The sequence below is a fragment of the Anabas testudineus genome, chromosome 12, assembly GCF_900324465.2.
Source record: "Anabas testudineus chromosome 12, fAnaTes1.2, whole genome shotgun sequence".
NCBI classification, from domain to species: domain Eukaryota; kingdom Metazoa; phylum Chordata; class Actinopteri; order Anabantiformes; family Anabantidae; genus Anabas; species Anabas testudineus.
The window spans coordinates 9,166,013-9,193,996 of record NC_046621.1 but is presented as its reverse complement, the minus strand read 5'-3'; the positions used below and the strand labels follow the sequence as shown (position 1 = coordinate 9,193,996).

Genomic DNA, 27,984 nt, shown 5'->3' with positions numbered 1-27,984 from the left:
GTTCATCACACGTCATTCATAAACCCTACTCGAACTTTAACCGTTTCTTTTAGCAGCATCATGTGTAGGTTTTGTCAGCTCATTATCCCTTGGAATTACATTAATAATGGACAACTCTGCACTTCGCAGTGCAAATCTTATGTGGCAGTGCAGCAGGCAGAATGTTCTTAATGAAGCGAGGCAGAAAGACGGAGGAGGTGTAGGTGGGAGTGGGTGTGTAGCACTTTGACTTTGAACATCATCTGGCATTTTGCTAAAGCGTTCATTCAGCACTTAGCAGATTAATTCCAGGACCCCTTATTTTAAAGTCACTACTTGTAGACTTTAACCATTTCCAACTCTGTCGCCCCCGAGTGGCGGCATCAACAAAGACATGAAGCCAGTACTCGTCTAAAGCTGTGAAGCTGATTTGTATTTTCTGTATTTTGTTTGTGTCAATTTAAAATTTTACCACGCAGTTAGATATTTTTGAAGTTGCTGCACATTCGTCCCACTCGATTCTAGTGGAATTTATTAATGAGTACTGAGTGTCCTCAGACAGAAATCCACTTCTTTTCATCAAATTATATGATCACACTGGTTTCTGGTTTAGTGCATCTTTAACATGATGCCGACTTCTAGTTTCATATTGGCCATTGTACTCTAAGATAAAGAATGCTGCGTTCTTTATACCAATATAGCTACACCAGTGTTTTAAACATTTGTTCAACTGTGCAGACTTTATCTCAGTTCAAATGACTCACCACAGTAAGAATTATTATCATTTAACATTACCTTATATTCCTGGCACTAACCTACTCTCGAAGGGATTCAACAGTCTCAAACCATCACACACCATAACCTGAGGAACTAATTACCTCATGTAAGTCAGAACACACACAAGGAATTTGCACAGTGTATTATAACAGCCTCCATAAATGTTTCTGTTTGATTTTTAAAGGCCTCGTATAACCTTGTGCAGCTCTGTTGTTGCTCTCCCACCCCCCTTTTACCTTTATATAGTTTTGATCACACCTTTTGCTGTGTCAGACGTCATCAGAGGAACTGATTATTGTCCTGTTTGTCTCCACTCGCCTGAATGAACCTGAATGTTATTTACTGGAGGAATAGAATCGAGCTTGCAAGGATTTCGAGTGGAGGATTTGTCACACATCAAATGCCCCTTTTTTGACTCGCTGACAGTGACTCACATGACCGTCAGACATTTTCCACAACTGGAGCATTTGTGTGTTCTTTGACTTGTGATGACTTCAGGGATCATAACAGAGCTTTAAAGCCCTGCTGAAGTTTCACTACTTCCAACGTGTCTTGCACATATTGTGCACCTAGTACCAGAATGGAAAACAACTACGTGTAGATGTGCAGTATAGGATCTTCTTAGTTAGTCTGACACCACTCCATGATGTGATGCTTTCTGTTCCTATCATGTTCTGTCTATGTACTAAATAAATAAAAAAGAGTGCCTTTGTTGAGGCCACCAAGGACGTCTGTGCTGGGTGAAAATGTTAGAAGTCCAATCATCCTTCCAGGACTTCATGTTGCTCCACTGCCCACCCAGACAACTATAATACCAGACAAATTGTTTTCATTTTGTTGCTGTTCTGTAATTTAATGTTTTCCTGTGGCCTGAAACAAAAATGCATTAAACTCGTTTCTTTGAGTGTGTTGATGAATTTGAAAGTTGAAAACAAGGCACATCCACACAACCCAGCCGTATATTGTGAATAACGCTGTTTTAATGCTGCCGCGTGGAGCTTTTCTGCCATCACCACAGTAACTGGTAGTAAATGTGACAGAGATGAATCTAATTATTGCTGCCCATTATCCATACACACTGGCATGTGTAAAACACAGTATCAGTGGACAAACACCCACAGAGAAAAAAGACATATTACATTACAATAAATGTAGTGAAAATGCCCACACAGTCTTTGGTGCTCAGCAGGGCATTTTACATCCTTTTCTGCAGACTCTTCTGCACAGAGGCACAGTCAGTGTGGATTTTTGTCCTAATTAAACCCCCGCACTGCCCACCTCTGCTCTGTTCAGGCTCTGGCATGTACAGCTGAGGCTAATTCAATTTAACATGGAGAATAAACATCTATGAAGAGAGTTTGCAAAGAAAAAAAAATAAATAAATAAAAAAGGAAATCAGTGCCAGCACAGTGTGTTGAATGCTACTTGTGTTTCTGATGGCGCTACCACAGAGAGTGCATAATAACACTGGAAATACCAGAAAAGGTCACCAAATCGGCTTCAGAAGAGAAAGGTCACATTTCATTTTCGTATTCAGATATTCAAAGAGGATCACATTTAATTTAAGCACAGACAAACTATTTTATTTGCAGAAAGTGCATCTGAAATCTGTGTAAGTGCTGCTGCTTTGGGGGAAAGGATCCTGTCCGATTGAGAGTTTGCCCTCGGACTATAAATGACAAAGCAACACCTGACGTCTTGACTTTCACATCGACTTACTGCTGCACCCCCCTGGTGAGCTGCGGGAACAGCAAGAACTGCCAGTCAGGATCATTCATACAGAAAACAACTTCTCCTGAAACAGCACCGCACATCCCCTTGTTAAATAATGTAATGTAAATATTAGAAAAGGTGGCAGGTTTGCTATCAATCCAACTCAGACTTGTCAAGTGCCCCTGCAGCAAGTGCTTAATCACACCAACAGAGAGCCCGGAGAGGAAATGAAATGCATCAGTGGCACCGCAGCTGAAAATGACAATCAGCCAGTTCAACGATGCCTCTGATGATCAGGCATATCAATGAGCTGAGAGAAAGAGACTTAGAAAGAGAGATGCACCCACTGCTACCGGAGAGAGTCAGCAGCAGAAATGTAGGTCAGTCTGCAGCAGCTGAAGTGTCATTAAAGATTTAGGTGACTTAGAAATTGATTAGAAAGAAATCAGCTCATGTCAAGAGGTTATCGTGAGTCCACATCATCAGACAAAGCCTCGCCGTTATTTGCTCTTCGTGCGTTCCCTGTTTACGATAATATAATGTGACGTGAAAAGAACCAGGGCAACACATACTACTATTTGCTGGTTATTAGCTTGTCATTGTTGTTATCATGACATTTAATGTGTGAGGTCGGCGCCCCCGTCGGCCAAGCTCACTGTCTAGACTGGCGTTCAGTTGTCTGATTATAAAGGTTTACATGTGAAAGGATTTTGCTGCTGTGTAATCTTATGAGATGAATTAAAGGTTCTGTTTGCCCAAATGTTTGCTAAGAGGTCGAGTTGATGATTGCGTTGCAAGAAGTATTGTTTTGGCACGAAATGTACGTCTCTATTTATTCTTATTGTTATTTTACTCTCCCTTCACTAAAGCAATGAAACTTTAACACAAAGACATAAAAACTTTACACTTTATACTAAAAGCTTCACACCTTTAGACAAATTTTAAAACCAACTTTTACACAGGATTTTCTCCTCTTTTATTTCCATTTTTCAAATAAATTTGTGTAAGAATTTTAAATTCTTAACTTCTCTTTGTGAGCTACAGACTGTGAACAGTTTTCATTGAAACTACTGCAATGAAACGTCTCATAAAAACTAATGAAATGTGGTTTCTGTGGATAACTCAGAGCACCAGAAACACAGATTCTCAGAGGGGATACTAATATTGAATTTTGTATGTAATTTTTCAATTTTGCAAGTAACATTAAAGAAAAGGCTACAGCCAGTGTGAGATGGAGTCAGAGAGGAATAACTCGACACCTGGGCATATGAAACAAAGCCTGTCTGTATGCAGAGGACACTAGCTTTAGTGAATAGTCCCTTCAGCTAATGTTTAGTGATTACAATGCAAATTAATCAGTGATGGTGATGAGCATAAATATAGCATCACATTTGCAGCTTGGCTTATGATTGAGACAAATATGTTGTGCGTATAAGAACAACAGTCTCTTCCAACACATGTATAGCATGAAAATACATTGTAAAAACAGCATGATGTAAGATATGGGAGCTTCTACTTTTGAGCCCCTCCTGTAACTCAACGACCTGCAATTATTCTTTGCACAGCGGCTTTGTCATTACCGTTGTTACCACTTTACCTCTGGCTACAAAAACTAGGATGAGTGAGAGGAAGGTTCTGCAAAAACAGCATGAAAACAACAGAGTAAAGATGATAAAACATCAGAAGATCAAACTGTCTATCCCAGCACACAAGTCCTTTTTGCAGTGCTGGCTTATGTAAGTATATTTTGTCTTAGTCCAGGGCAGGAGAAACTGAAGCAAAGGTAAAAGAAAGTATGGTGCAAATGGTTTGATTCTGCGGGGTCTGAAATAGACAAGCACAAGATAAATGTCTGCACCATTACCCCAGACAGATAAACAGCAGCTTATTTCAAAATTACAAGGGAGTAACAAAGAAAAATAACAGGTGTGTGCTAGCAAATATATTTTCAAATTAAAATTTCTGCAATGAAACATTTAATCATGGAGAAGAGCTTGATTGGAAAATGTTAGTTTCTGTTATAATGTTTTTTTCATGTAGTAATGATGTGTTTATATCAGCAATACCAATACTCTGCAATCACAATAAAAGTTAGTAAAAGTATTAACTCAGAAGATGCTTAAAGTACCAAAAGTAAAAAATACTTTTTATACAGAAAGGATCATTTCACATCAGTTAATATGACGTTACTGGATTATGATTGCTGGTTACGATTATGGTTCATCACTTCATGTTGTAGATGGAGACTGCAAAGCTTATATGCTGCTTCAATCATTAGTGTGTAAATTTCGTACTGGGGATCAATAAAGTGCAGGGGACCAAATTAAAAAACGAGTTCTGGTTCATGTGTACTTCAGCAGAGGAAGTCAGTGACTCAGTAATTGCAGTTCAGTTTTCACACGTTCTTCTGATAATGCTGTGAATCTCTTACTGTCTTCACAGTGTAACATAATCTGCAAACTTGTCAGACTGCTTTGGCGAGAGCAGCTGCTCTGACGGTCGACTGCTGAACAGCATTGTTTGCGTTGTACTTGTTGCTCTCTGGCACTCTGACTGAGCAGCTTCTTTGTTCACGCGCCACATCCTTTGTTGTTGTCAGGTCTTTAACTAAGCCTGAATGCGCGAACGAGTTGTTTTACAATCCCGCTGGACCCACAGTTACTCAGCCGTGCAGCAAATTCCTGCCAAGAGTTGAAATCAGCGAGAGCCTGCCATGCTTTCATATCTTGCACCTCCACCTGCTGTAAGGTCGAGGTCAACAATAACTCACGTGAAAACCTCAAACCACAAAGAAAGAAGTCTTGTTATTTATTGCCCGAACGAAAATGTGTGACTATCACAGCTCGAGGTTGTGAAAGTTCTTGTTATTAAAAAATATCTGTTAGTAAAATAGAAAAATAACAACACAGCAGATTTGTAGGCATTTCTTTCTTCTAGATGTTGCTTATTATTTTAATATGCCACCTTATAAACTGCTGTGTAAAATGGACTTTTGAAATCCAGGCCACACCAAAGAGCCTCTCCTGGTCTTTTTCATTACTTGTCATCAACAACATGCTGTTTTCTGGCATTTTTATCTGCTAGACCTTCTGATAGCGTTCACCAGAGGGTGCCAGATACACGTTCAGTGCAGAAACCGCCACTGCAGAGTCTGTCAGTCACCCCACCGTATGGCTGCATTTCACTTTTTCAAGCAATACAATCATCGCCGCTGCTTTACGTCACTTCTCTCATTCATAGACCAGAACAATAACATGAAAACAGAAATAAAAATTACAAAATAAGTTTATTCATATAAACAACTACAAAAATCTATTAAATAAGGTTTTTGTTTTGTTTGTTTTGTTTGTTTTTTTGTTTTTTTGTTTGTTTGTTGTTGCAGTGGGAGACAATTTAAATCATGTGGTATTACGTAGTTTCACAAAAGCAATATCAAAACACATACAAATAGATGATGACTTCATCCATATTTTTCGCATAGTTCTTCTGTATTGACTGAGTTTATAGAGCTCGCTTGTTCATTTTATTTTAAGAGGAGGCACAGCTGTCCTGAGAATCACTTTTTTTTTTATTTGGTCAATCCTACATGATTTGCAAAATATTTCTAAGTTTATCCATCACTCTATTTGCTGCTCACACACCTTCCCACATGGGAAAGTCCCAAATGGCTTTTTATTTACAAAGTATTGTGGTGCTGTGAAGACTGAGGCTAACGCTGCATAGATGATTCATTCACACCATCAGAAACGTGTTGTTTGTACTGAGGTTCTTTTTTTTTTTTGTCTTATTTCAGGCCTCCCAGGGTAACTGAGTCCTTCCCCTCAGAGGAATGTGTAAGCGAGGTCCGTTTAGCTGTGGCATAGGAGGCGTAAGAGGGTACAGAAGAGGAAGTGGAGGAGGAAGGTAAACGAGGCAGGGTGGATGTAGAGGGAGGGAGGGGTTGAGTCTGTCTGTCAGCAGGGCAGTAAGCCGGAGAGGAAGACCTGCCCTTGCTTTGCAGGCTGCTGCTGCTGTTGCTCTGCAGAGGGGAGGTGGAGGTTTTTGGGCCACGAGTCAGAGATGATGTGGAGGAGCTGGAAAGAGGCGAGGTCCTCAAGCCATAACCGAGGATGCCTGTACTCATGAGAAACTCTCTGGAGCCATAGGCTGGAGGGGTTGGTCCACGGGAGCCCGGAGGTCGGATGTTTTCCGGTGGCAGACTACGTCTGCTGGGAATATCATAGATCCCCAAATCTGGGCCATAGAGGGCCTGGGATCTGGCTTGGAGACGCAGCATCCTCTCTCTCTCCTCCATCTCTCGTCTCTCATGGATAGATGCCATGATGGTTTTTGAAAAGTTGTCATAGCGTGCAGCAGCAGACTTCTGAGGCGTCAAGTCCTGGGGACCGAGATCACGAAGACTTTGCGAAGCGGTATCTCGTATGGCCAGACCCGGAGGGGGGAGGTCTCGTGACATTATGCTCTGAGATGCAAGGTCTCTTGGCAACAGCCCTTGAAAAGTAGGAGAGTGGTCTCTTTGAAGGAAACCTTGAAAGGAAGGTGAGGGACCTCTAGTGTTAAGACCCTGCAGAGAGGGTGAGGTATCTCGAGGCTGAGGAGACTGTCTGGTGACATCCATTAACACAGGGCTGTAGCTGTGAGGAGGAGGCCGCTGCACCACAGTCCCATCTGATCCAAGGGCCACAAAGTGAGGGTGGTAGCCAACAGGCAGGGCCCCTCTCTGAGCCATGAACGGAGGGTCTGCGGGATTTATGAGGTTATCATACGAGAGGCTGCTGCTGCTGTGGTTGGCCATCAAATTGGAGGAGGAGATAATGCCAGGTGGGGGATTGGATCCCAAACTGTCGGCATACATGGCCGGCAGGTGGGATTTGCTGCCGTGGCGACTGCTGTGTTTGAGGGTGAGAGAGCGGGTGTTGAGCATCAGGGAGTTGAGCTGCAGCGAGCTGGAGGTGGTGGTGGTCTGGAGTGAAGTCTGGACCGGCTGCTGGCTGCCTCTCGCTGGGCTTTCTTTGGACTCAGAGTGGATGTCAGGACTTTTGTTGTTCCCTTGCTGCTCTGTTGTCTTCAGCAACTAAACACACACACACATTAAAAAGCATGTTAGGCTGAAAGTCTGTAAGTCAGGTGCCACACTCCTACAATCTAACAAATTAACATTACACTTCATATTAAAACACCTGCTCCGGAGGAATGGGTGATGATCCTCTGGATATGGCCTCCAGGACAGGCCGCAGCTGTGGCACAGTCGGAATGGATACAGGGATGATGGTTTTGGTATGATGTCCCATCTCTAAAAAAGACATCACCCTGGGCTTAATTCTCAGCATCAAGAAACAAACAAATATCCACGAAATAAAGTAATGAAAACAAAAATGAGAGTTTTAAACAATAAAGCTAATTTATACTTTTGCTTTTAGACCTTCCTGACTTCTACATTCACTGTTAGTTTTGCTCTACATAGCTGTGGTGTTGTGTCTGTCTCCAGTACCGTCCACAGCAGCTAGATGGCTTTTCAGCAGACCGTGCTCTGGCTTTGGTGGCAGTGTTGGTGGTGTCTTCATTTGTTTGATGTCAGACAGCTCGACGGCTCGCGCCGAGGTTCGCTGGCAGAACAAAATCACACAGAATCAAGTGAGATCTAATGATATTTGACAAATGAGGTTGACAAAACATTAGACTGTATGTGCTTATTATGACCGTGCACACTTTATTTTGAAGATCCTGACTGTGTATCCCATTGTCATTAACTTTCACTGGCATCTGTCTGTCAAGTACCGGTCGGAGGAACGGAGGCTGAATGTGGATCACTGTTTTCCTACAGGGTCTTGCTGTGTACCTGTGTCATAGGCAGGCAGAGACAGCAAAGAGTCAGCCAACGAGCTACACAGACGATAAAATGAAAGAAGTGTCTCTTACTTTGGAGAGATGGGACTGCAGACGAGATACTCCAGATTGTTACAACAACCTCGTGTAAAAGGATTCACTCCACCCTGAAACTTCCCAGTGACCTGTGGGATCGTGAAGAGATAAAGTTCAACCATTCAAAGATGCATCTTTGTAAAGCCCTACAAATGTATTGATATGAACAAGTGTTAAAGTTAGGAAATCAAACTGACTTGTTCATTTGTGGTGCGGCCTCTGGACACAAGGTACAGGTGGAATCCAGTGAGACCCAGGACCGGGATAAGAAACAGCCCTGATATACTGATCACCACCAAGCTGGAAGAACTCATAAGGAAAAGTGCTTTGAAGTAGTGGCAGTTGTTACTTACACATATAAAATCCCAGATGAAGACACAGACAGTATGGTGAGCGTGTTTAAGGATACGTGACCGTACAGTGCAGCTTCCATAAGTCGTCCATGTGGTGCAGGACGTATACGAGGCCAAAGGTGAAGACGGCGATCATGTGAAGTGTCAGTGACAACAGAAACAGAAAGAAGTAACGGTAGTTGCGCCTCCCAATGCAGTTGTTCACCCAGGGACAGTGATGGTCAAAGTCCTTGGAGGAGAAAAACAAATCTCATTAAACAGTGCCAAAAAAAAAAAGCATCAGTCTTTCATTAATATTTTGCACCACAGATTGTGTGGAGATAACTTGTGGACTATCAGATATACTGTGTATATTTATACAGAGCATCTGAACTGGTTTTCAAATTGCATTTCTACAAAGGATCTAAGAGAAGGTTTAACCTGAATGATGAGATCTCCCTGCATCACACTCTGCGGAAATCCCCCCGTTCACACACACTGATATACTTACTCATAAACACCGACCCACCAGTTCCTACGTTTGTCCTCACCCTCCCCTTTATCTAGTATTCCTGGTTTTAAAAAGTTCCACTATCAATGTCACACGACCTCCTCTCACTTGTTTGAACTCATCCGCGCACTCACCTCCACACAGTGATCACAGACGCTGCAGTGTGAGCAGCGTGGCGGTCTGTAGAAATGGCACGAAGCGCACCACTTCATCCGCACCTGGACACCCTTCACATCCACGTTCTTGTACAGAGGAGCACGGAACTCGTCGTCCTTGTCCTCGTCCTCATTAGCTGAAAACAATACGCGGAAATTTCAAAATTACACTTCCACACATCCAGAGAAAATGATTAGTCCTACTGTAAGCACATCACCACTGTGATTACTAACCCACTGGGAGCACACCAGCATCCATAAAGGTTGCCATGGTGAAGTTGGCCAGGACGAAAAGGAAAAGGATGGCACTGCATGGCGGCACAGCAGGGCAGATGGTCACAGCCAGCCACGGGCATCTGAACATACACACACAGTAATAAAAGAAAGATGAAAAATGATCTCGTGCACTTGAATGTTCAAAGTAGAATTCACGCTGTAAATCAAGGATTTGACAATGTTTCTGAGCCCAACACGTATCTATCCCTTAGGGGTTGAGGTTAACATGAATCAGGGCTACAACAAAGACTTTGAGGGATAATCTTCATCCCATTTATTGTCATGGGACCAGTGGATCCCAAAAGTAATTGTTTACAGTGATAGATAAGCATGTACAGTATTAGTTGTTGTTTATTCACCAGTGCCCACAGCAAGGGATTAAAGGACAGGGTCTGTCCTGGAAGAATATTTCTGCATCCTGCAGCAGTGGAAAGGCTGTCTGTGTCAATCTGAAGGACTGCAACTTATGATTTCTGTTTGTTTGTTTGTTTGTTGAAAAATTCCCATCATGTTCCCTGAGTACAACTAAAGCTGTGTATCATCATATCTGAGAACCTCAATCCAACAAATATGTAGAATAAATCATTTGTATTAATAAATGAATTAAAGAATCAGTCAGTTATTCATATAATTCGTTTTCAAATTCAAATATCATCCAAAGAACTTGGAATAAATCCTATTTAACAAGACAGGTACAGATTCATTGGTTGTTCAGGAGCCAACACTGATAAAGATATTTCTGAGTTTTCAAATTTCAATACTTTTACTTTGTAAAAAATGCCTAGATAAGAATCCCTCAGATTAGATTTTAATGAACAGTGGGAAGCATCATGGGAAGCACGGCACATTATGGAATGCTATAAAGGTGGACAAAGGCTGTTTGTGATTCTCTTATCCTTCATTTGGTACACTGGATGTGTGCAATAAGCTAATTCCTGGCATTTGATTTATCAGCCTTGCTCTAACTCCATTGGTGTAAAGGTTTATATTCATATTCATATTAATATAGATCCAAGAAAATTGGCAAAATTACTTTTTCATGTATTCAATTATCTAAATAGATTTGAAACCTTCTAGGAAATTGTAAATGCTTCTAAACTAAATAAATCAACAAACGTGAACCTGTGATTTATCACAGTATTGAGCTGAGTGTCCTGTCAGGAGTTTAATCTTTCTGTGCCCTAAAATCTTAGACAACTGTCACGTATCTCCTCTACCAACTCAGTGTGTGTGTGTGTGTGTGTGTGTGTGTGTATGTGTGCAGACTGAATTATACTGAATGGGACTATGATTGTATCGCCGCTGCTGTGCCAGATTAGAGGGAGGGGCAGTGTAATCAGGTTACAGCGGTAGACAGAGAGAAAAGGATTCACTGGATTATACTAACAGTGTTTGATTGAACATCACTTTTAACCTACATATACAGTAGACTGCATGGGAATTTTCTATTTCCATAATCAAAGGTTACACTTGTTGTAACCGAACTGTAACTGAATGCTCTAGGTCACTGTTTATTATTTCCGTACACATTTTCTCACGTGGCTCCTACGTTCAATTTTAAACACATGAGTGAGTAAAAATAAAGTTTAAATTATGCAATTATTAGATAATTGGAGCTGCACTGGGACGCCCAGAGCAGCTCCAATTCCCAAACCCCCCAGCTGGTTTTGGACTGTGGGGGAGGGGGTCTGCTGATAGCATGCCAGCTGCAAACCCAGTAATCTCTGGATTATGAACTCTGGATTACAGACCATTTCTGCCAGTCCTGTGCATTGTGGATTCCTCACGTTAGAGTCTACACACACAGAGCGGGCAGTCAACTCATTATGTATCACTCAGCACATCACCACAGTGTATAGTGTGCACCGAGATTAAAATCCAATTGATTTACTGCTGGCGGTCTCATCTGCTATAGGACTGATGCTGATGACAAGATGACAAGAGTCTCTTTGTAAATTAGATAAGACGCATAAAGTGACCCCACACAAACACTAACAATAGTCATGTCATGTAGATAGATAGATAGATAGATAGATAGATAGATAGATAGATAGATAGATAGATAGATAGATAGATAGATAGATAGATAGATAGATAGATAGATAGATAGATAGATAGATAGATAGATAGATAGATAGATAGATAGATAGATAGTGAGTTGCCGTCATTGTTCTAAGATCTTCTGGACTGCAGAGAGAGGCAGTTCATTACGCTGCAGCGTTGCAAGACAAGCTCCACCTAATGAAATAGCCGGGCAGAGCAGTATTAAATCACACAGTAAGCTGCTCTGCAATCTGCACACTGGCCTCATCCCCACAGTGGGTCAGTGGCACAGCAGACACTGCATAGTCAGTCAGTCAGTCAGTCAGTCAGTCAGACAGCAAGTTGACTTTTGCTGGCAACCATGGCTCCTTTTGTGAAATATTGTCGCACTTACATAAATTACATCACTGTCACATTTCTAAACACAACAGGTTTAGTTTCTCACACTGTGACTTTCCTATTGTGACTGTGCATCATTCAGAAAATAGAAAGGCACTTGACAATTGACAAAAATATTCCAGTGAACCTCTAATGCATGCAGACACAGCAAATTCATTTTAAGTTAAGAGATCTTTTCTAGTTTTAGTATATTTTCTTATTACGAACATGCAATTCACTGAGTAGATAAGCACCGTACAGTGAAACATAGCTTTACTATCAAGAGACGTTTTTCTTGAACTTTCTAGTGTCAGCGCTCTTTGTTGGGCGTAGGTGACTCGCCCAAGTATAACAATGCACAAAACCTCAAGCACTAACCCAAACAAAGGTTCACAGTCAAAGGAACAAAAACAGGAAACCGGTAACTGATGAATCTAACAGGCAAGAGCCCTTACAGTTTTACTGCACACACTGTACAGTCCAGAGGCACAAAAAACTAAGATTGTCGTGGTTTCTTGAATTAAGGTCAAAGTGTAGGTAAATATAGAAAGCAACAAAAAGTGATTTACACTTCCTGAATATTCACATGCCACTGTGCATGAAAGTATTCCAAGTACAGCACAGCACGAGGATGCAGGACCTGGCTGTTTGCTCCCATGATTCATAGTAAGAAGGCTAAAGGCCAGGGTGATTTTATGACACGTGACAGATGACGTCCTCTTTACTCAGTGTTTCCAAGGCAGGGCTGAACCGACCGCGTCACCTGTCCATCTCTGCTTTTGTAGGATCGGAGTCACATCAGCTGCAGCTGCTGACACGCAGGATATTAAACTAATTATTTCTCATATACTGTAGTGATAATCACCGGCAGCTCACAAGACGCTTAGTTCCTGTCAAATATTATGCTACCGGCAGTTCGATTGGGAGATTGTTAACTATTCAATTAAAGGTCAATGTACTGTAGTTTAGGGCCATTTGAATCCAGGGGGCCAGTGAAGTTTAAGCCTGTCTACTGAGTTGTGTTTGAGGCTCAATTAGCTGTGATATGAATTTAAGTGTAAAGTATTTTCATGTTATGGTGCAAATGGGTTTAAGTTATTCCAAATTGAAAACTGATTTAAGGCTTTAGTACAATAAAAATACACTTTTTGCATCTCAGACGGCGTGAAATTGAGTTTATGGGAAATATCTCCTGTTCTTAAACTCAAAGATTCCAGACTCTCATTTTTCCCAGATGGGGGATCACATGGCATCATGGATGCTAATCCCATCCTCCCAATCTGGTGTCAGATTCCAGTGGAAACTGTGAACGACTGGAGTACACAGGAGAAACTAGGACAGATATGGCTACAGAGGTCACGGGTCGGAGAAGTGGAATAGCTGATTAGGTGAGAGCCTTCGTTCACTAAATCAGTAGTGGATATGTGTGTGTTCTTCTTGTTGAGACTATTGTTTTAATACATGACGCTGGTCTTGTAGTTATTTTTCCGAATGTAAACTACAAACAGCCTGTAGTCATCATTTAAACTGACTTCTTAAAATATTATTTTTTCCTGCACGCGTTGTCAGGTTGACTGAATCCTTTTGATCCTCCCACTACTTCTGACTCTCCTCACAAATAGGTCAAATAAGGAAGCTAAAATTACCAGTTCCAACGCACTTCATGTTAAAGCATCCTATTCATAAACACACAAACTACAATTTAGATAAAAGGATTTCCAGAAAGTGTTGATTTCGTCCAGTTACAGTTACATTTATGACGCATGCGGGTCAAAGTGGCACATTTGATAGATGTGGGTGGCTTATCCCCTAAACTGTGCACAGTCCTCAGGATGCTGTGGGCAGGCAACCAGACCATCCCACACTATGAGCCAACCAGGTCAGATGTTGGCCGCCCCTGGTGGATCTGCCTGCAGAGTCAAGTCAGTGAGGAAAACCAAGAAGAAAATGGTCCAATGTCTTTTTTTAGCCTGCTGGTTTGAACAAGCTTTCACCATTTAATTAGTAAAAAATCCAAAATGTGAATAAAACGCACCATTAAAAATAAGCTTCATTGCAACTTAGTGAGTGTTTCCTCATGCACAGACCGCATGAGTGCATGGAGAGTGATGATGAGTGTCTGCATGAGTTAAAGACATGCTATAGATTGTCTGCATCTCAATAACTTTTTTATTTCTTCTGTTGCACTTACGTGAAGACGAAGAACAGCGATGTGGAGCCGACCAGGAGGCAGACAGCCGTGCACACCGGGATGAAGGAGCTGGCTTTGAGCGAGTCGGCGCCGCTGGCGGGCATCCTATCTCCAAAGTCATCAGCGTCTCATCCTAACGAAAGCACCAGCATAAATCCCTGTTTGTACATCAGCCACAGAGATTGCGCTGGAAAATCTGAATTCAGATGCAAGGGAGCAAAAAAAAAACAACCAAAAAAACCTGCAGCACCAGCAGCAGCAGCAGCAGCAGCGCTGAGCCCCGCAGCCCGTCCTGTCTGTGCCGGCTCACGGAGTGAGACACGCCGCCTCCGGTTCATCCTAAAGGTGGAGCCTGAGCTCATCAGTGACGCCGAGGAGCCTGCTGTGATGTGACAGCAGCTTACTGTGTCCTAAAAGATGAGGAGGACAGTTCTCAATAAGTGGAAACCTGCTCATCAGTGACTCATCATTATTATCATTATCATTAACAAAAAGCTTTTCTGTGTTTTAATTGTTGTAGAAAATCCATTTACTAAGGGATTATTCATATTTACAACCTGCAGAGTGAAGCTGGGGGGTTTTGTCATGTGAAAAGACCATTAACTTACCTTTAAGGATAACAAATGTCCTCCTTGCAATAGACAGATGTAGAAATAAGTACTTGACTTCATGCTGATAAAAAAAAGACCTGAGGGGAAAATAATTTAATGTTAAGTGGAATGAAAAATCTCACTCGGTTTGTTTTTGTCAGGTCTTCACAGCATCAGAGCACCGGAATAACAATGGTGAAATAATTATAGTGTATAGTGTAGAAACTAGTCAATCTGTGACTGGGAATGTTGTGTTTGTAATATGTCAGAGTTGTATTCATGTCGACTCTCAGTCAGAAGCTGCTTGAAACTTTAGGACTTCTTTAGGAGAAAAAAAAAAAACACACCTCCGTCTCAGTGGGATTGCATGATGAAAGCTCCATGAGGGAAAACCAAATGACAAGTGGGTGAAGGTGACAGGGACGGGCTTCTTATATTTTCTTTATGAACGTCACCAAACACCAGAGCACAGCACACTATAGTCTGGAGAAACTGAGAGACCACAAGGGCTGTGATCTGAGAGAGGAGATCAAGTGAAGCTGCCATCTGATCCTGTGAAGTGATGGATGCAGTAAAGATGATCGAATCCCTCATCAGGACATTCATGTGCCTGGCAGGGATCCTGGGAAACAACTGGTTGGCTATCCGCTCTTTACCCAGGCAGAAATCTGGACTCCGGACCAACGAGGTCCTTTTCTTCAACCTGGCTGTGTCCAACCTCATCACCAACTACCTGGTGGATCTGCCTGACACCATGGCCGATTTTGCAGAGCGATGGATCCTGGGCGAAACCTACTGCGGCATGTTCCTCTTTTTTGCTGACCTCTCTGAAACCAGCAGCATCTACACGACCTTCTTCATCAGCGTCTTCTGGCACCAAAAGCTGGTGGGCTCCCTGAAACGTGGGGGGGCACCGGTGCAACTTGACAGCCTGTGCCTGGTTGGTTGTCTGCTGGCTGGGAGCTGGACGGTGGCCGTCGCCTTCAGCATCCCCCATTTTTTCTTTGTCAAAGTGGAAGGAGCAAATGAAAGCTATGGATGTGTCGACGTCTACCCTAATGCTCTTGCCAGACAGACCTATGAGGTCTTTTATCTAACCCTGGCTAATGCGCTCCCTGTTGCAGGGATTGTTTTTGCCAGTTGCCAGATTGTAATCACTCTGCTCCAAAGTCAACGACGCATACATGGTCATAACACTAAGCCCTCAAATGGAAACAAGAGCACTGAGAACAAAGATGATGAGCGACCAGGCACCTCTAAAGATTTCAATAACTCTGCATCTCTAACCAACATCTGTACAGCTGTGCCCGCTCCTTCCTGCCCAAACAGCTTTCCCATCAACAGGGCAGCAAAGGCCGACAGCAGGGCTGGAGCTCCACCAAAGCTTTCACAGTCCCGCCGGACGCCAGCTAAGCCCAGCTCGAACTCAAGCACCCAGGTGAGGGCAGCCAAGAGCGTGGTGGCTGTTGCCAGCGTGTTCCTGGTCTGCTGGATGACTCACCTGCTTCTACGCATCTCCAACAACATCCACACCTCGTCAATAGTGGTGGAGGTGGCCAGCTACATTGCAGCTTCCTACACCTCCGTCATTCCCTACATATTCCTGCATGGAGTGAAAAAGCTGTCCTGCTCATGTAAGAGGTAGAAATGTTACATCTCATCCGCTTCTCAGATCTCAGAAGTGGATTTAAATCTGTAGTATAAACAAAAGCATCCTCTGCTTGAATGAGAAATTCCTAACGATGTGATTTGTCTGTGTCGCTCACCTTTTGTGTTGCTTTTGAAATAAATTTATAATTCTAAACAAATAAATTGCAATTGTTTGTTGCTGCTCACACTGCACAAGTCATTTTATTTGTAGAGGTGGAACTGGTCTCTTAGATGTTTACTGGCTCAAAGCTAAATTACTGATATCACCCCAGAATCAAGTCTTAACGAATTTATTTTTCATGAGGCTAAAAATTAAACATAATTGTGCACCACAGTGCACAGCTAATTGGAGGGAAACAAAACTTCAGCAATTACTGCCCTGTCGGTAATGACGGCAAAAAACCCTGAGCGTCGTTTTCAATTAAAGACGATTATGTAAACACAAACAAAGACGACATTAAGTCCTTTACTCCCTCTGCAGTGTCACATTAAACACTCGATTTAATCCTAAAACCCAACACAAAACGGAACCTCGTCGGGTCTCAAGTGACGAGCAGTTTTTGTTTGGTGTTTTCCAAACAACTCATATATAAAAAAGCTAAGACAAGTTATTTCTTTATAAAAAAAAGAAAAATTATGAATTTATTTTCTCAACACAAGCCAAATTTTTCAGTGTAGCACTGTGTTAAAAATGTTCAAACATTCAAAACAATCACTCATTCGCAACTTCAATTTATCAGCCACGTAGACAAAATGCTCACTCTAAATAATACAGAAGATAATGTTTGCGTGAATGACCTTTGGCAGAAGAGATGACATTATGGCCAAGTTATGTACATAGTTATGTGCATAATTACAACATTTCACACAGAACTGTTTGTTTGGAGGCAAAAGTAGAACAATCAATCTCCCTGTGATGAAAAGGCTTTAGTCAGGTACATTTACCAAGTGTATCCATAAGAAAATAACCCAAATGAAACGTCATTAGGTGCATTTTCTCAATTTATGAAACCTAATCTGTAAAATTCTGAAAGATTTCCTGTTTTTAGTAACACTGGTAATTCAACATTTTGCCATTTTTAGAAATCTACCACAGGTGTTTGTACCCAAGGTAAAAAAGTGAAAGAAATTCCAAAGTTGTATTTCAGCATAATGTTTAGACTTAAGACAAAATGCATTAAATAAGTTATAAAATGCGTCTCTTCATTGTAGAGACTCATCTGCTGCTGTCTGGGCTGTCACACATCAGAAGACATCATCAGCTTCAGATAGAGGCTAGCGTTACTAGATACATCATGTTGTGCTTGCTTAAATCAGCTGTTGGATCGATGTCAGCAGTGTGAGATCCAGACCGGTCCTCCTCCTGATGAGCAATGGTTTTAGGATCATCAGTGGAGTTTCTCCAGCTTCGCCTGCAGAGACTTGAAATTGCCGATCGTTTGTTGAAGGGCAGAGTTTGGGCTCAGAGACTGCAGCTCCACAAGGTATCCACAGATGTTATCAAGGCACACGTTAGTGAATCTGCGTCTAAAGACAAACCAATAAAAAGCTTATTCAGATTTGGATAATTTCAGTTAAACCCTAGGTACCGTGTTATTTAATGTTACCCAAAAAAAAAAAAAAACAAAGAGCCTTTTTAAACTGTGAAAATGTGTTTTGGTTGCTTTAGCTGTTCCTTCCATAGTGTTCACAAAATGATCTGCTCTTGAAGCTCTCCCTGTAATTGGAGGACAAAATCCTGTCCTCCTGTTCCAAAGGACCTCTTGTTAGGGTTTTGTCTTTGTGTTTCCCCAGACAGTGACACCTTGCCGACTGTAGTGGAGGGACATTCATACAAACATGATTTTAAAAAATTATATCCAGTTCATTTGCCAAACTCAGACTGACAGCCAGGACAGGATGAACAATTATCTACCCATCCTTTAACAACTGTGTTCAGTGAGGAGCAGTTCTGTACCGAAGCAATTTAACCTCACATAAAGAAATGATCATGATACAAACAAACCATCAGGCTGTCTGTGCTTTGGAGTTTAAGGTAGGGTTTTATATTTGTCTGACTCCCTTTTCCTTTGACTGCCTGAATGTTTTGTTAGCACACTTCTGTTCAACAGACATGATCTGTTGCCTAGAAACAGAAAAAATGTCTCTTGCTGCAGAAAACACTCCAGCATGATCAAGATCATAGCTACATTTCAACTGCAATAATTCGTCACTGCTGATGCAAATTACCAGGTGCAAGTCTGAACTTTTTCTAATTATGTGTTTTACATAAAGCTGCAGCTAGTCAGACAGATTTTAAAAACAGTAGATTACAATAAACTGAGCAAAGGGAGGGGAAGGAGGGTACTTATAATAATACAGCATTAGTGGTCACAGGAAGTCTCACCAGGGTTCTGTTAATGTCTATGTAAAAACAAGGCCAACGCTGCAGCACCTCCTACAGGCCAACAGGTGAACAGATAGAGTGATTACCTGTCATAGGTTGGTACTCTGCTGGGATCATCAACGTATCCCGAGAGAAGCACATGGATGCACTCCACCAAGTGGAGAGGTTTCCTGAGACGCTGCCAGCAGGGATCCTACATGTGAAAATGCATCAATGCAGTAAACTGGATGAAGGGACGACTTAGGTAACACACAAACATAAGATTTTTTAAATCAAATTTAGCAACAGTGCAAAGGTTCTGCATTGAAAGGCTTTATCTGAAGTATGTACCCGAGTTTTGAAGAGTTGGTCATAGACCTCCAGAAGACGCGGCAGCTGTACACCTATCTCCTGCATGGTGGAGGTGACAAATCCTACATCCCAGTTGAGTCTGCACACCTCCTGCTCCAGAAACTTTACTAGAAACTCTGCAATAAACATATTGACACCTGTGAGCAGAGTCAGCAAATGCACGTCACTAGGGGAAAATGCCATGAGTGAATTAAACTAACAGGGATATATAAAACGATTCATTATATCCACACAGAAGACAAGTCAGAACAGGCTTGTGGTAATGGGAGCATAATTAAGCAGTCACCTGGAGCACCTGCATGACCCTACAGACCTGCACCAGAGACAATCTGACAAATGATGCAAAAGGGACATCTAATCATATTACTGTTAACAAAATTAAAAATATAAACAGCTAGAGGGAAACTTCTACCTAGAGGGAAAACTAAACATAATTATAGGAAGGTATAAATACTTACCCAGAGGGAAATATCTTGGTGTTCCAGCATAAATCTTTCCCAGTGACACCAGTTTCAAGCTAAGAGACCTCATCCTGTCAGCTGGACTCATGGCCACAGTATCTCCTAGTTCTGAAAACAAGATAAACAAAATATTTAAAAGTGCACAACAAAGGCCCAGGCTAAACTATTGCAGGGATCTGATGTTACGCTTGCCTTTCTCTATGATCTCCTGCCACAATGAGTGCACCAGGATGGGGTCGGAGTGTCCCGCGCAGTGAATGATGGCCAGCTTGCACTCAGACAATTTGTAGTGGTCAGCAAACTCCCCATAGAGCTACACAAGAGATAATTAGTGTGTTTATAGATCTTTCACCTTCACTATTTAAAGAAATCTAACCTCATCATTCATTAAGCAGCTGTTAATATACGTTACCTTTGTGATGTCCATGAGCTCAGAGTCCAACTGAGAGATGACATTTTTCACTGAGGGATGATGGGAGTACTGTCTAATTAGGGTCTCCTGGATCTGCACTTGGATACGTACCAACTAAAAAGAGGCACAAAAAAAACAAAAACAACAACATAAAGTAGTGAAAGTGCAAAAACTCAGAGGGCTCATGCTAATTTCCTAAATCACAACAATCACACACACACCTCCATCTTTTCTTCCAGCTCATGAAGGAGCTCTCCATCAGAAGCCTGAGCTGAGATGCAGGAGGAACTCTTAGCAGACAGAATGGCTCGAGCAATATACTCCAAGCGCTGCTTCAAAGAGATCTCAGTGCTGCATGATAAGAAAATGAAGACTGTACTTTATTTTTTCTTTTTAATCATGTTTTTACATAAGAAATAAAAAATACAAAGATGATGTATATATGGTAAACACTATCCACATTATCCTGCCGTTGTGTATCCAAACCTGTGCATGTCAGCAAGCCGGGCCAGTACATGAGCTGCCTTGCCAAAGTTACGGTTCTTCTCGTAGTAGCGCCACAACAAATCCATATTGTGCACCTTACTCTGGTCTTGCTTGATCATATGCATCAAATGTTCTTCCAGGTACGGCGAATTCACCTGTATAGAGAGAGGAAGAAAGAAAATGAAAAAAGCCATTATCACACAATGCTAACAGGTGCCTGCTTTGATTTGTACTTGCAAAAATAAGTCACAATTCTTTAGAAAATATACCAGTGTAAGTGTATTAGACCGCGGCTATAGGCAGTACAATATGCAGAGTGTGTTTCTGAGTGTTACTTCAACATGCCCACAGTACCTCTAGCAGCTTGTCAGTCAGGTCAGCCTGAATCAACCAGTTGTACAGAGCTATGTGAAACAGCTCATCCTGAGACCTCTGGGCCAAACCGAGCATCTGCTCAAACTGCAACAGAACGACAGATTTTTTCATTATGAATGCAGAACATGTACATTGCAGTGGTAAGAAAAAAAAAAGCAACTGTCTCTTCTTGCTCACGTGGGCTGTAGCTTCTTCGTTGCTCAGCATGTTGGGGTCAGAGGTCAGGACAGGGGGCCCAGGTTGCTTGGGGACACTGGGAGACTGAGGCGCAGCTTTGCTCTGGTTCACCAGCTCCTGCATAGTGTCTGTGATGCACTTATAGCATGAAAGCCTGCAGTGGTGAAAGAACGAGTACAAAATGTTGGTGACAATAAGCAACAACAGCCATCAACGACACTGAGTTGTGGACTTGTCCTCTCCTGTTACCTTTCCTGGAAGGCCTGTTGTCCCACTCTGTCCTCCTCCGGCTCTCCATTCTTGTAGAAGTGAGGCCCCAGTCTCTGTGGATCCTTTTTATCCGCTGCTGTCAGGCACAACTCAAGGACTCCCTCATAGAAACGCACTGAGACAGAATATTAGCATTAGTAAAATACCAAATGTACAAATAAAGACCGTGGAGGGAATCTTTGTGCGTTACTACCTTGTCTGTACTGGGAGCAAACGAGTGGCAGGTCTGTGTGTTGGCTGATCTGTTGGTAGAGCTGCAGACTCTCTCTCAGTGTTCTCTCTTTGTCTGCTTTATTCTGAATCTGCTTGGAGCTCTGCAGCAACTCATTAGCCTGGTTAGAAAACAAAAGAAACACAATATTGAGGCGTATAAACCAATATATTTAAATGCTCAGAATATTTTAAGACCTTGAACATGAAAGAATAAGAACCACAAACACCATATGTTTACGTGTACCTTGGAGCAAACACTATCATCGCTGCTGTACAGCAGGGGACAGATGTCCCGCAGGTGATTGCTGATGGCATCCACAGGGGCATTATCTTTGATGTAGACATTAATTAGCGCTGTGATGAGTGCTCCAGACAGCTCCTTGCCCCGGATCACTACATCCTTAAAACTGGCTCCCTTCATCTGCTCTTGAAATTCCTGCCAACACAGGAAAAATTTTAACTGAGCAACATGTCCTCCAATAAATAACAGTTATTACCAGAAAGCAAAAGATATTACATTCATGCAAGCATGTGGGTGAATACTGTGATAATGTATGAGCATCTCCCAGCTGTTCTTCAGGACAAGTGTTTGTGCATCCTTTTACCTTTGGCAGCTCAGACATAATGAGGCTGAACTGATGATCACAGAGAAGCTTCCAAAGGGCCAGCGTCTGATAGGAGCGATGCACTAACTGTTGGATCCCCTGCAGGGACACTTTCTCATAGACCTGAGCCTTGGCTGGATACAGGAGTGGGAAAGCAAAGATTCAAGAGTTACAAGATATTGAAAGAATAAAAATATCAGTCAAAGTACATCACTTTATTCTCTTCTGTTGGTAAAGCAGAATAACAATCACTGATGCCTGGGATATTATTCAGGAAAACATAACTCACTGTGATATTTCCTCTGGAGCTCCTGCTGGACCTGCTGGGAGCTGGCTCCATCAGGACGCATAAATCCCAGCAGCCTTTGCTGCAGGTTTGCAGGGGAGGTGAAACTAACAAGGAGCAGAGCAGTTGTTAAAGAGAGATGAGAAACACAACTGACAGTATTACAAGTGTAAATAAAACAAACTGAAAACTAAAATAAAATGAAATAAGAAAATCCACTTGTCAAATGCACATGGCTGCTTAAAAATGAGAAGGCGAAAGAAAAAATTCCTACCTTGCAGCGCCGAGAGAGGAAGGACTGAATTGAGAGTTTTTATCAAGAAACTCCCTCAAACCGTGAAGCTCCATAAGGACCGACTCCAGATCAAGTGAACTCACACAGCTTTCCAGCTGTGAGGACAACAGATAACAGTTAGTGCTGAGTAAGTGGTGCCAGGAGAATTATTCAACAAAGGTCCCACTTACAATAATCACAGTCTGGTTTCCTTTGCTCATGGCTTTCTCAACAGCAAGGCTCCCATCCCAAATATTTCTGTGAGGTCAGCAGGGAACAGAAGATTACAAAGATGCAAAACCAACATATTTAGACTCTTACACAGAAAAAAGATCCATAATGTGTCAGTATGACTAATAATAACATTAACAGGATTTACTTACCCAAGAATGCGAGCAAAGTAGATGCAGATGCCATTGTGTTTCCCTGAGAAAATCACCTCTGGGCCAGCAGCCATGGGTGTGATGGGGGCAGACACAGAATGCATTGGTGTGAACGGTGTGGCCAAAGCTGGGGGAACAATGCCTGAGGAGGAGTAACAGAAATATGATAAACGTAATGTATTTAGTTACAGTGTTATCAAATGTGGTGTTTGAAATGTATGGTTTATACATTTACTAATTACTTGCCTGGTGCTGGAGAGCTCATCACAGGTCCTACAGTACTGGGAGATGCCATGGCTGCAGGGAACCTCATCTGTGCTTCTCCTCCATATCTGATTGTGTGAAGAACAGAACAGCTGCTTTTAGTTTGTAGAGGTATAGAGTGAGAGTAAATGTATCTGTGTTTAAAATGTCTTATCTGACCTGAAGAAGGCTCTTGTGGCCCACTGTAAAACCTCTCTATCACAAGCAGCACTGGAGCAAGCCAGGATCAGTGCTGTGGCACAAGCCTGCTCTTCCTGTACCGAGAAAAGTAACAGATATAGATAGATGTGTGAGCAAAACACTCCTACACGTGGGTCTAAGACTGCATGTCTTAATCTCTGTATGTAGGCGTTAATATCATGCTCTGTACCCTGTGTAGTTTGAAGAAGCGCTCAATCTCTTCGCTTTCTCCTCCAGCACAGCTCACCAGCAGATGACGAAGCTGATCGACTGGTCGTAGTTTTTGAAAGATATGACTCCCCTACAGGACAGCAAGCAGCCTACACTTAGCATACATAAGTAAGACATTATTTTGAGACACAGCAAGACCGAACACTATGTACATGACAGCAGTTTTAACCTTGGCGGAGAGAAGGACAAACTTCTGGGGAGGAATATTGTGCTGTTGGACCACCACCGGTGAATCGGTTATAGGAATCAGTTCTTTGTTCAGAGGTGTAAAAATCTTAGTAGGTCTCTCCTCATTAATGGCACACAGAGCCCAAGAGTGCCCATCTACATTAGACATCATCTACAACATAAGAGAATAAAAGACACGCACAATGCATGGGTTTTATTAGCCAATAAATTAAAGCTTTTGCTGATAAAAATAATTATAACCAAAAATTCTATAAATAAATAAATAAATTAATAATAACATAATAAAACAGCATTGTCACCAGGTGACAGAACTGCTAGAGTGCTTTTTAAAAGTTAAGACAAAACTGTTAATAGTTAATGTACAAGTTAATGTACACTTAATATGCCAACCTGAGTCTCCATCAAGGGTTTCTTGAAGGGAAAGGAGTCATGATTGATGCACCAGAGAATGTCATTGTCCTCTGTCTCAGAAGCTGCCATTAACAGTACTCCTGCCAGATTTAATCAAAGTAATATAATAAAATAAATCAAATAATAAATACATCAAAATATAATATTGCAAATATATCTGTAGTATTGCCAACGGCATCCTTTATGCCAGCTACTAGAAACGTGTTGTAGTCGTCTATACATTGAAGAACATTGGACAAAGTAGTTTTACCTTTGCTGTGTAGTGCTTTATGGACCTTTGCAGGTTTCTGCAAGGTGGAAGATGCTGAAAACCCTGGTGGCAGACGAACATGAATCAAAGCTAACAGGCTGGGACGAACTGCCACATGCTTCTGGTGTGGAGGGGCAAAAGGTGTGGTGGTGAAGTAGAGACGGACTCCTAAAGAGAGACAAGACAATACAATTAATGTAACTATACATGTAACCTACTACTTTTGTTTTTGTTCACTACTTTGTTTGGTAATCTTTACCTGCATGAGTGACGGCTAGCAGATGACAGTCTGAGGACTCAGATCTATCAATCACAGAGATCTGGACAATTGGTTTGAAAACAGAACGATCAATTGTCCTGTAAGGGAAGGAAATTAGATTTCTCTATGAGAAGAAATAATAACAAACAAATAACAAAATATTTGTGTTTGGTGAAACTGAGACATACCGGGCTATGTTTCCAGCAGCTGCAACAATGGAGCTTTGTGACATAGTTGCCACACGACTCATACACTGTCCATCGGCACCAAGGTCATACACCTGAAAAAGCCAACATTAACAAACTGTTCATTATCAGAGCACACCGTCTACCACAGGGTCACAGCCAATAAAGTGAAATAACAAGTGGAAAATTAAGATGATATCCAGCCATGTCAAATGTCATACCTGCAGGACACCTTTCTCAGATCGTGTGAATAGTGTGTTGCGAGAGTTGTCAATAGCAATCTGCACAATGGGGTCTATGAAGCAAAAGGACAACAAAAAAATTTGAAGTTTGTTTACATTTACAGCTTTTGGTACTTTGGAAATGTGCCCATCCCCTTACCATCCTCAGAGAAGGAGAACTGGAGCACAGAAGGGATGAGAAATGACAAAGAGCTTTTGGAGTGGTTGATTTTTCTGCAACGTTGGCTCAGCCAGCCAGCCTCAGCCTGGTAAGCTATCTCATAAAGGCAGCCATCCTTTCCAGCCATAAAGATACGTCCCAGGTCCGTGGATGTGATGGACAGAATGTAGGTGTTGTCTGTGGGGATTGAGAAAAGGGGGTCCGGCAGCAGCTGCATCCCACCAGACATGCTGTCGTTCAACCCTAAAACAGGAAAGGGAGACTCAAAGATGAATTGCAAGAACAACTACAGATGTGTGTATATTACAAGCACTGTTGCAAACAAAATGTAAGAAGAATGTGGGATATGACACACCATTTGTCTACATATTACTCCTGTGTCCAAGTAGAAGTGCCATTTCCAACACTGCATTTATTTATTTGTTGTATTTTTGTTCTCAGTGTAGCTATGTTGGTATGTGAGTGACAACATTTTGAGGTTATGCCAGCAAGCTGCCATGTTTTATTTATCCCTTGCAGCTGTTATTGTGACAGCATGATGTGATTTAGGTTCAATTCTTAAGGTCAAAATTTTAATTAATTTGAAAAACAAAATTATAAGGAGAATATTTCCCTCTGGCATCCACAAAACCACATGCTTCAGTGAACAACTTAATTGCAGGTCATTATGATTGAGTTGTATAAGGAACTTACCAGCATGACCCTTGGGGAAACTCAGACCGAGGATCACTACATCCACAGAAGTGGCCAACACTAAGAGGTAGTGAATGTGTGGCTGTAAAATCCCTGAGGGGGAGAAAACAAATCAACATCAACATTGCCCGGATAAAAATAAAAAAAATCTCACAGACAAAGTGTTTACACATACCTTGTTTTGGTTTCACTAGGCCCACTGCCAGAATGGTTTCAATTAGGCCATCAAAGTAGGCCACATCTCCTCTGCATGAAATGAAAACAAAAGACAAATATGAAAAACTGTCTGTGAAACTGTCAGAGATGTTCACAATGTTTGAATGATTGAGGATCATTATGGATGTCATTCTCATTCATCCACCTAAAATCAATATACTCACCCATCTTCATAATTCCACATAAAGATGTCATTGTCAATAGTTAGCCATGCTCTGCAGATCTCAGGAAAAACTCCCATCATGCAGTTACATTGCATGTCTATAAAAATAGTTAAGTCAGAACAAAGTTTCTTGGGCAGCGAAAACAAAGGCAATCAATTTTACATAGTGATATGTGTCATTTTTTTTTATATATATATATACACAAGGATACGGCTGAATTGTTCTACAAGCTCAGGTGGCAGAGGAACTCGGCGGACTGCACTGAGCTCTGGGAGGTTTGGCACACTTAATAAACCTGGTCCCTGAAGGGGGTAATCCATGTCAGAAACTCCAGATAGGGACGGCATATCTATAAACAAAAAATCTGATTAATTGCATTACAATTATAATAAATTACCTTCAAACACAAATATATAGGACATATGACCCACATTTACGATTGTCACATCTGTAAGGAATATTGAGAAACTACTGTATGTCTGCATAGATGCCTCATCCGCGTCTCTGATATTTGTCCCATCCCATCTTAGTAGTAATATTAACATTATTACCTAAAGTAATTTTTCACATCTTTCTTGTATACAACTGTGCGTAAACAGACGACAAAGTCTTAGTCCAAATCTGTTTTGATATTTGATTAATCCACATCATCCAAACTATTGTTTTCTCCAGCCATTCTTATTTTGGTATGGATGTCCAACTGTAAACAAAGACAAGTTTGCTAACTGTCAAACAGTATAGGCTTTCTCCCTCTTCTGATCAGTCCCTCTCCATGACCTACTGTGTGAGGGTACGCTGAGCAGCTCCGACAGGTCAGGAAAGCAGCGGTCATCCTGCAGGTGTCTGTCAATTAGCCGGGCGGAGTTTTCCAGCACTTCGGCGAGTGCAGCGGCGGGGCTGCTTGGTCCAGCGCTGGCAGGCATGGCTGGGCTACCAGTGCTGAGTGTCTGTAGACAGAAACCGGTTATACCGAGATAAACGTCAATATATGTATAAGAGAGATATCATACGAATAACAAGTTGAAGGTTTCTGTGATTCACTGCTAGCTAATGTTAGCCCACAGATGAATGCTGTCCAGTTAGCCGTCTGCTAGCATTAAAACAATATTATATAGCATGCAAGCTAAAAGCTAGCTAAGTGATAAATAAAGTGTTTTAAAGTGAACTGGTTGCTTTACCCGACTTAAACGATTCCGCGTGATACCGAGTTATTTAACTAAAGAGCTGTGTTCACCGGCTAAGCAACAAATTTTAAACAAATACACTCAACACAGACATAACTTGCAGCCCGCCAACCTCATGCACACACAGCGTAGGGTTTGTTCCGGTGAAGCGTCTTCTTCT

At 41.8% G+C, this 27,984-nt stretch overlaps 3 protein-coding genes across 4 annotated transcripts; 1 reads left to right on the top strand and 2 right to left on the bottom strand.

Annotated features, from left to right (window-relative positions):
* Positions 1 to 6,229: 6,229 nt before the first annotated feature.
* zdhhc8a (zinc finger DHHC-type palmitoyltransferase 8a) lies at positions 6,230 to 14,564 on the bottom strand. The gene is made up of 10 exons (XM_026353784.1): positions 14,278 to 14,564; positions 9,624 to 9,745; positions 9,369 to 9,526; positions 8,801 to 8,973; positions 8,589 to 8,691; positions 8,389 to 8,480; positions 8,179 to 8,308; positions 7,961 to 8,075; positions 7,650 to 7,762; positions 6,230 to 7,543 (listed from the first exon to the last, which is right to left on the bottom strand). Exons 1-10 carry the CDS (start codon positions 14,379 to 14,381, stop codon positions 6,254 to 6,256), a joined length of 2,400 nt encoding a protein of 799 aa, XP_026209569.1. The 5' UTR covers positions 14,382 to 14,564; the 3' UTR covers positions 6,230 to 6,253.
* An 865-nt stretch (positions 14,565 to 15,429) lies between these two features.
* On the top strand, positions 15,430 to 16,512 carry LOC113159476 (C-X-C chemokine receptor type 4). The gene has a single exon (XM_026356197.1). The coding sequence runs from the start codon at positions 15,430 to 15,432 to the stop codon at positions 16,510 to 16,512; it is 1,083 nt and encodes a 360-aa protein (XP_026211982.1).
* Positions 16,513 to 17,233: 721 nt separating this feature from the next.
* Positions 17,234 to 27,964, bottom strand: nup155 (nucleoporin 155). Of its 2 annotated transcripts, none has more exons than XM_026355715.1 (34): positions 27,819 to 27,964; positions 27,422 to 27,587; positions 26,852 to 26,989; positions 26,641 to 26,737; positions 26,436 to 26,506; positions 26,261 to 26,353; positions 25,547 to 25,810; positions 25,387 to 25,460; positions 25,169 to 25,260; positions 24,981 to 25,078; positions 24,722 to 24,889; positions 24,451 to 24,551; positions 24,041 to 24,211; positions 23,831 to 23,941; positions 23,620 to 23,714; positions 23,443 to 23,528; positions 23,197 to 23,338; positions 23,005 to 23,071; positions 22,814 to 22,929; positions 22,543 to 22,646; positions 22,254 to 22,387; positions 21,893 to 22,084; positions 21,629 to 21,767; positions 21,415 to 21,550; positions 21,166 to 21,319; positions 20,968 to 21,072; positions 20,614 to 20,768; positions 20,349 to 20,478; positions 20,128 to 20,241; positions 19,908 to 20,028; positions 19,713 to 19,823; positions 19,234 to 19,370; positions 18,990 to 19,096; positions 17,234 to 18,044 (listed from the first exon to the last, which is right to left on the bottom strand). In XM_026355715.1, the coding sequence occupies exons 2-34, from the start codon at positions 27,561 to 27,563 to the stop codon at positions 17,906 to 17,908; spliced, it is 4,104 nt and encodes a 1,367-aa protein (XP_026211500.1). In that variant the 5' UTR covers positions 27,564 to 27,587; positions 27,819 to 27,964; the 3' UTR covers positions 17,234 to 17,905. The 2 variants fall into 2 exon arrangements, with proteins under 2 accessions (XP_026211500.1, XP_026211501.1); XM_026355716.1 differs by having other exon boundaries at positions 27,937 to 27,955.
* Between the last annotated feature and the right edge of the window lie 20 nt (positions 27,965 to 27,984).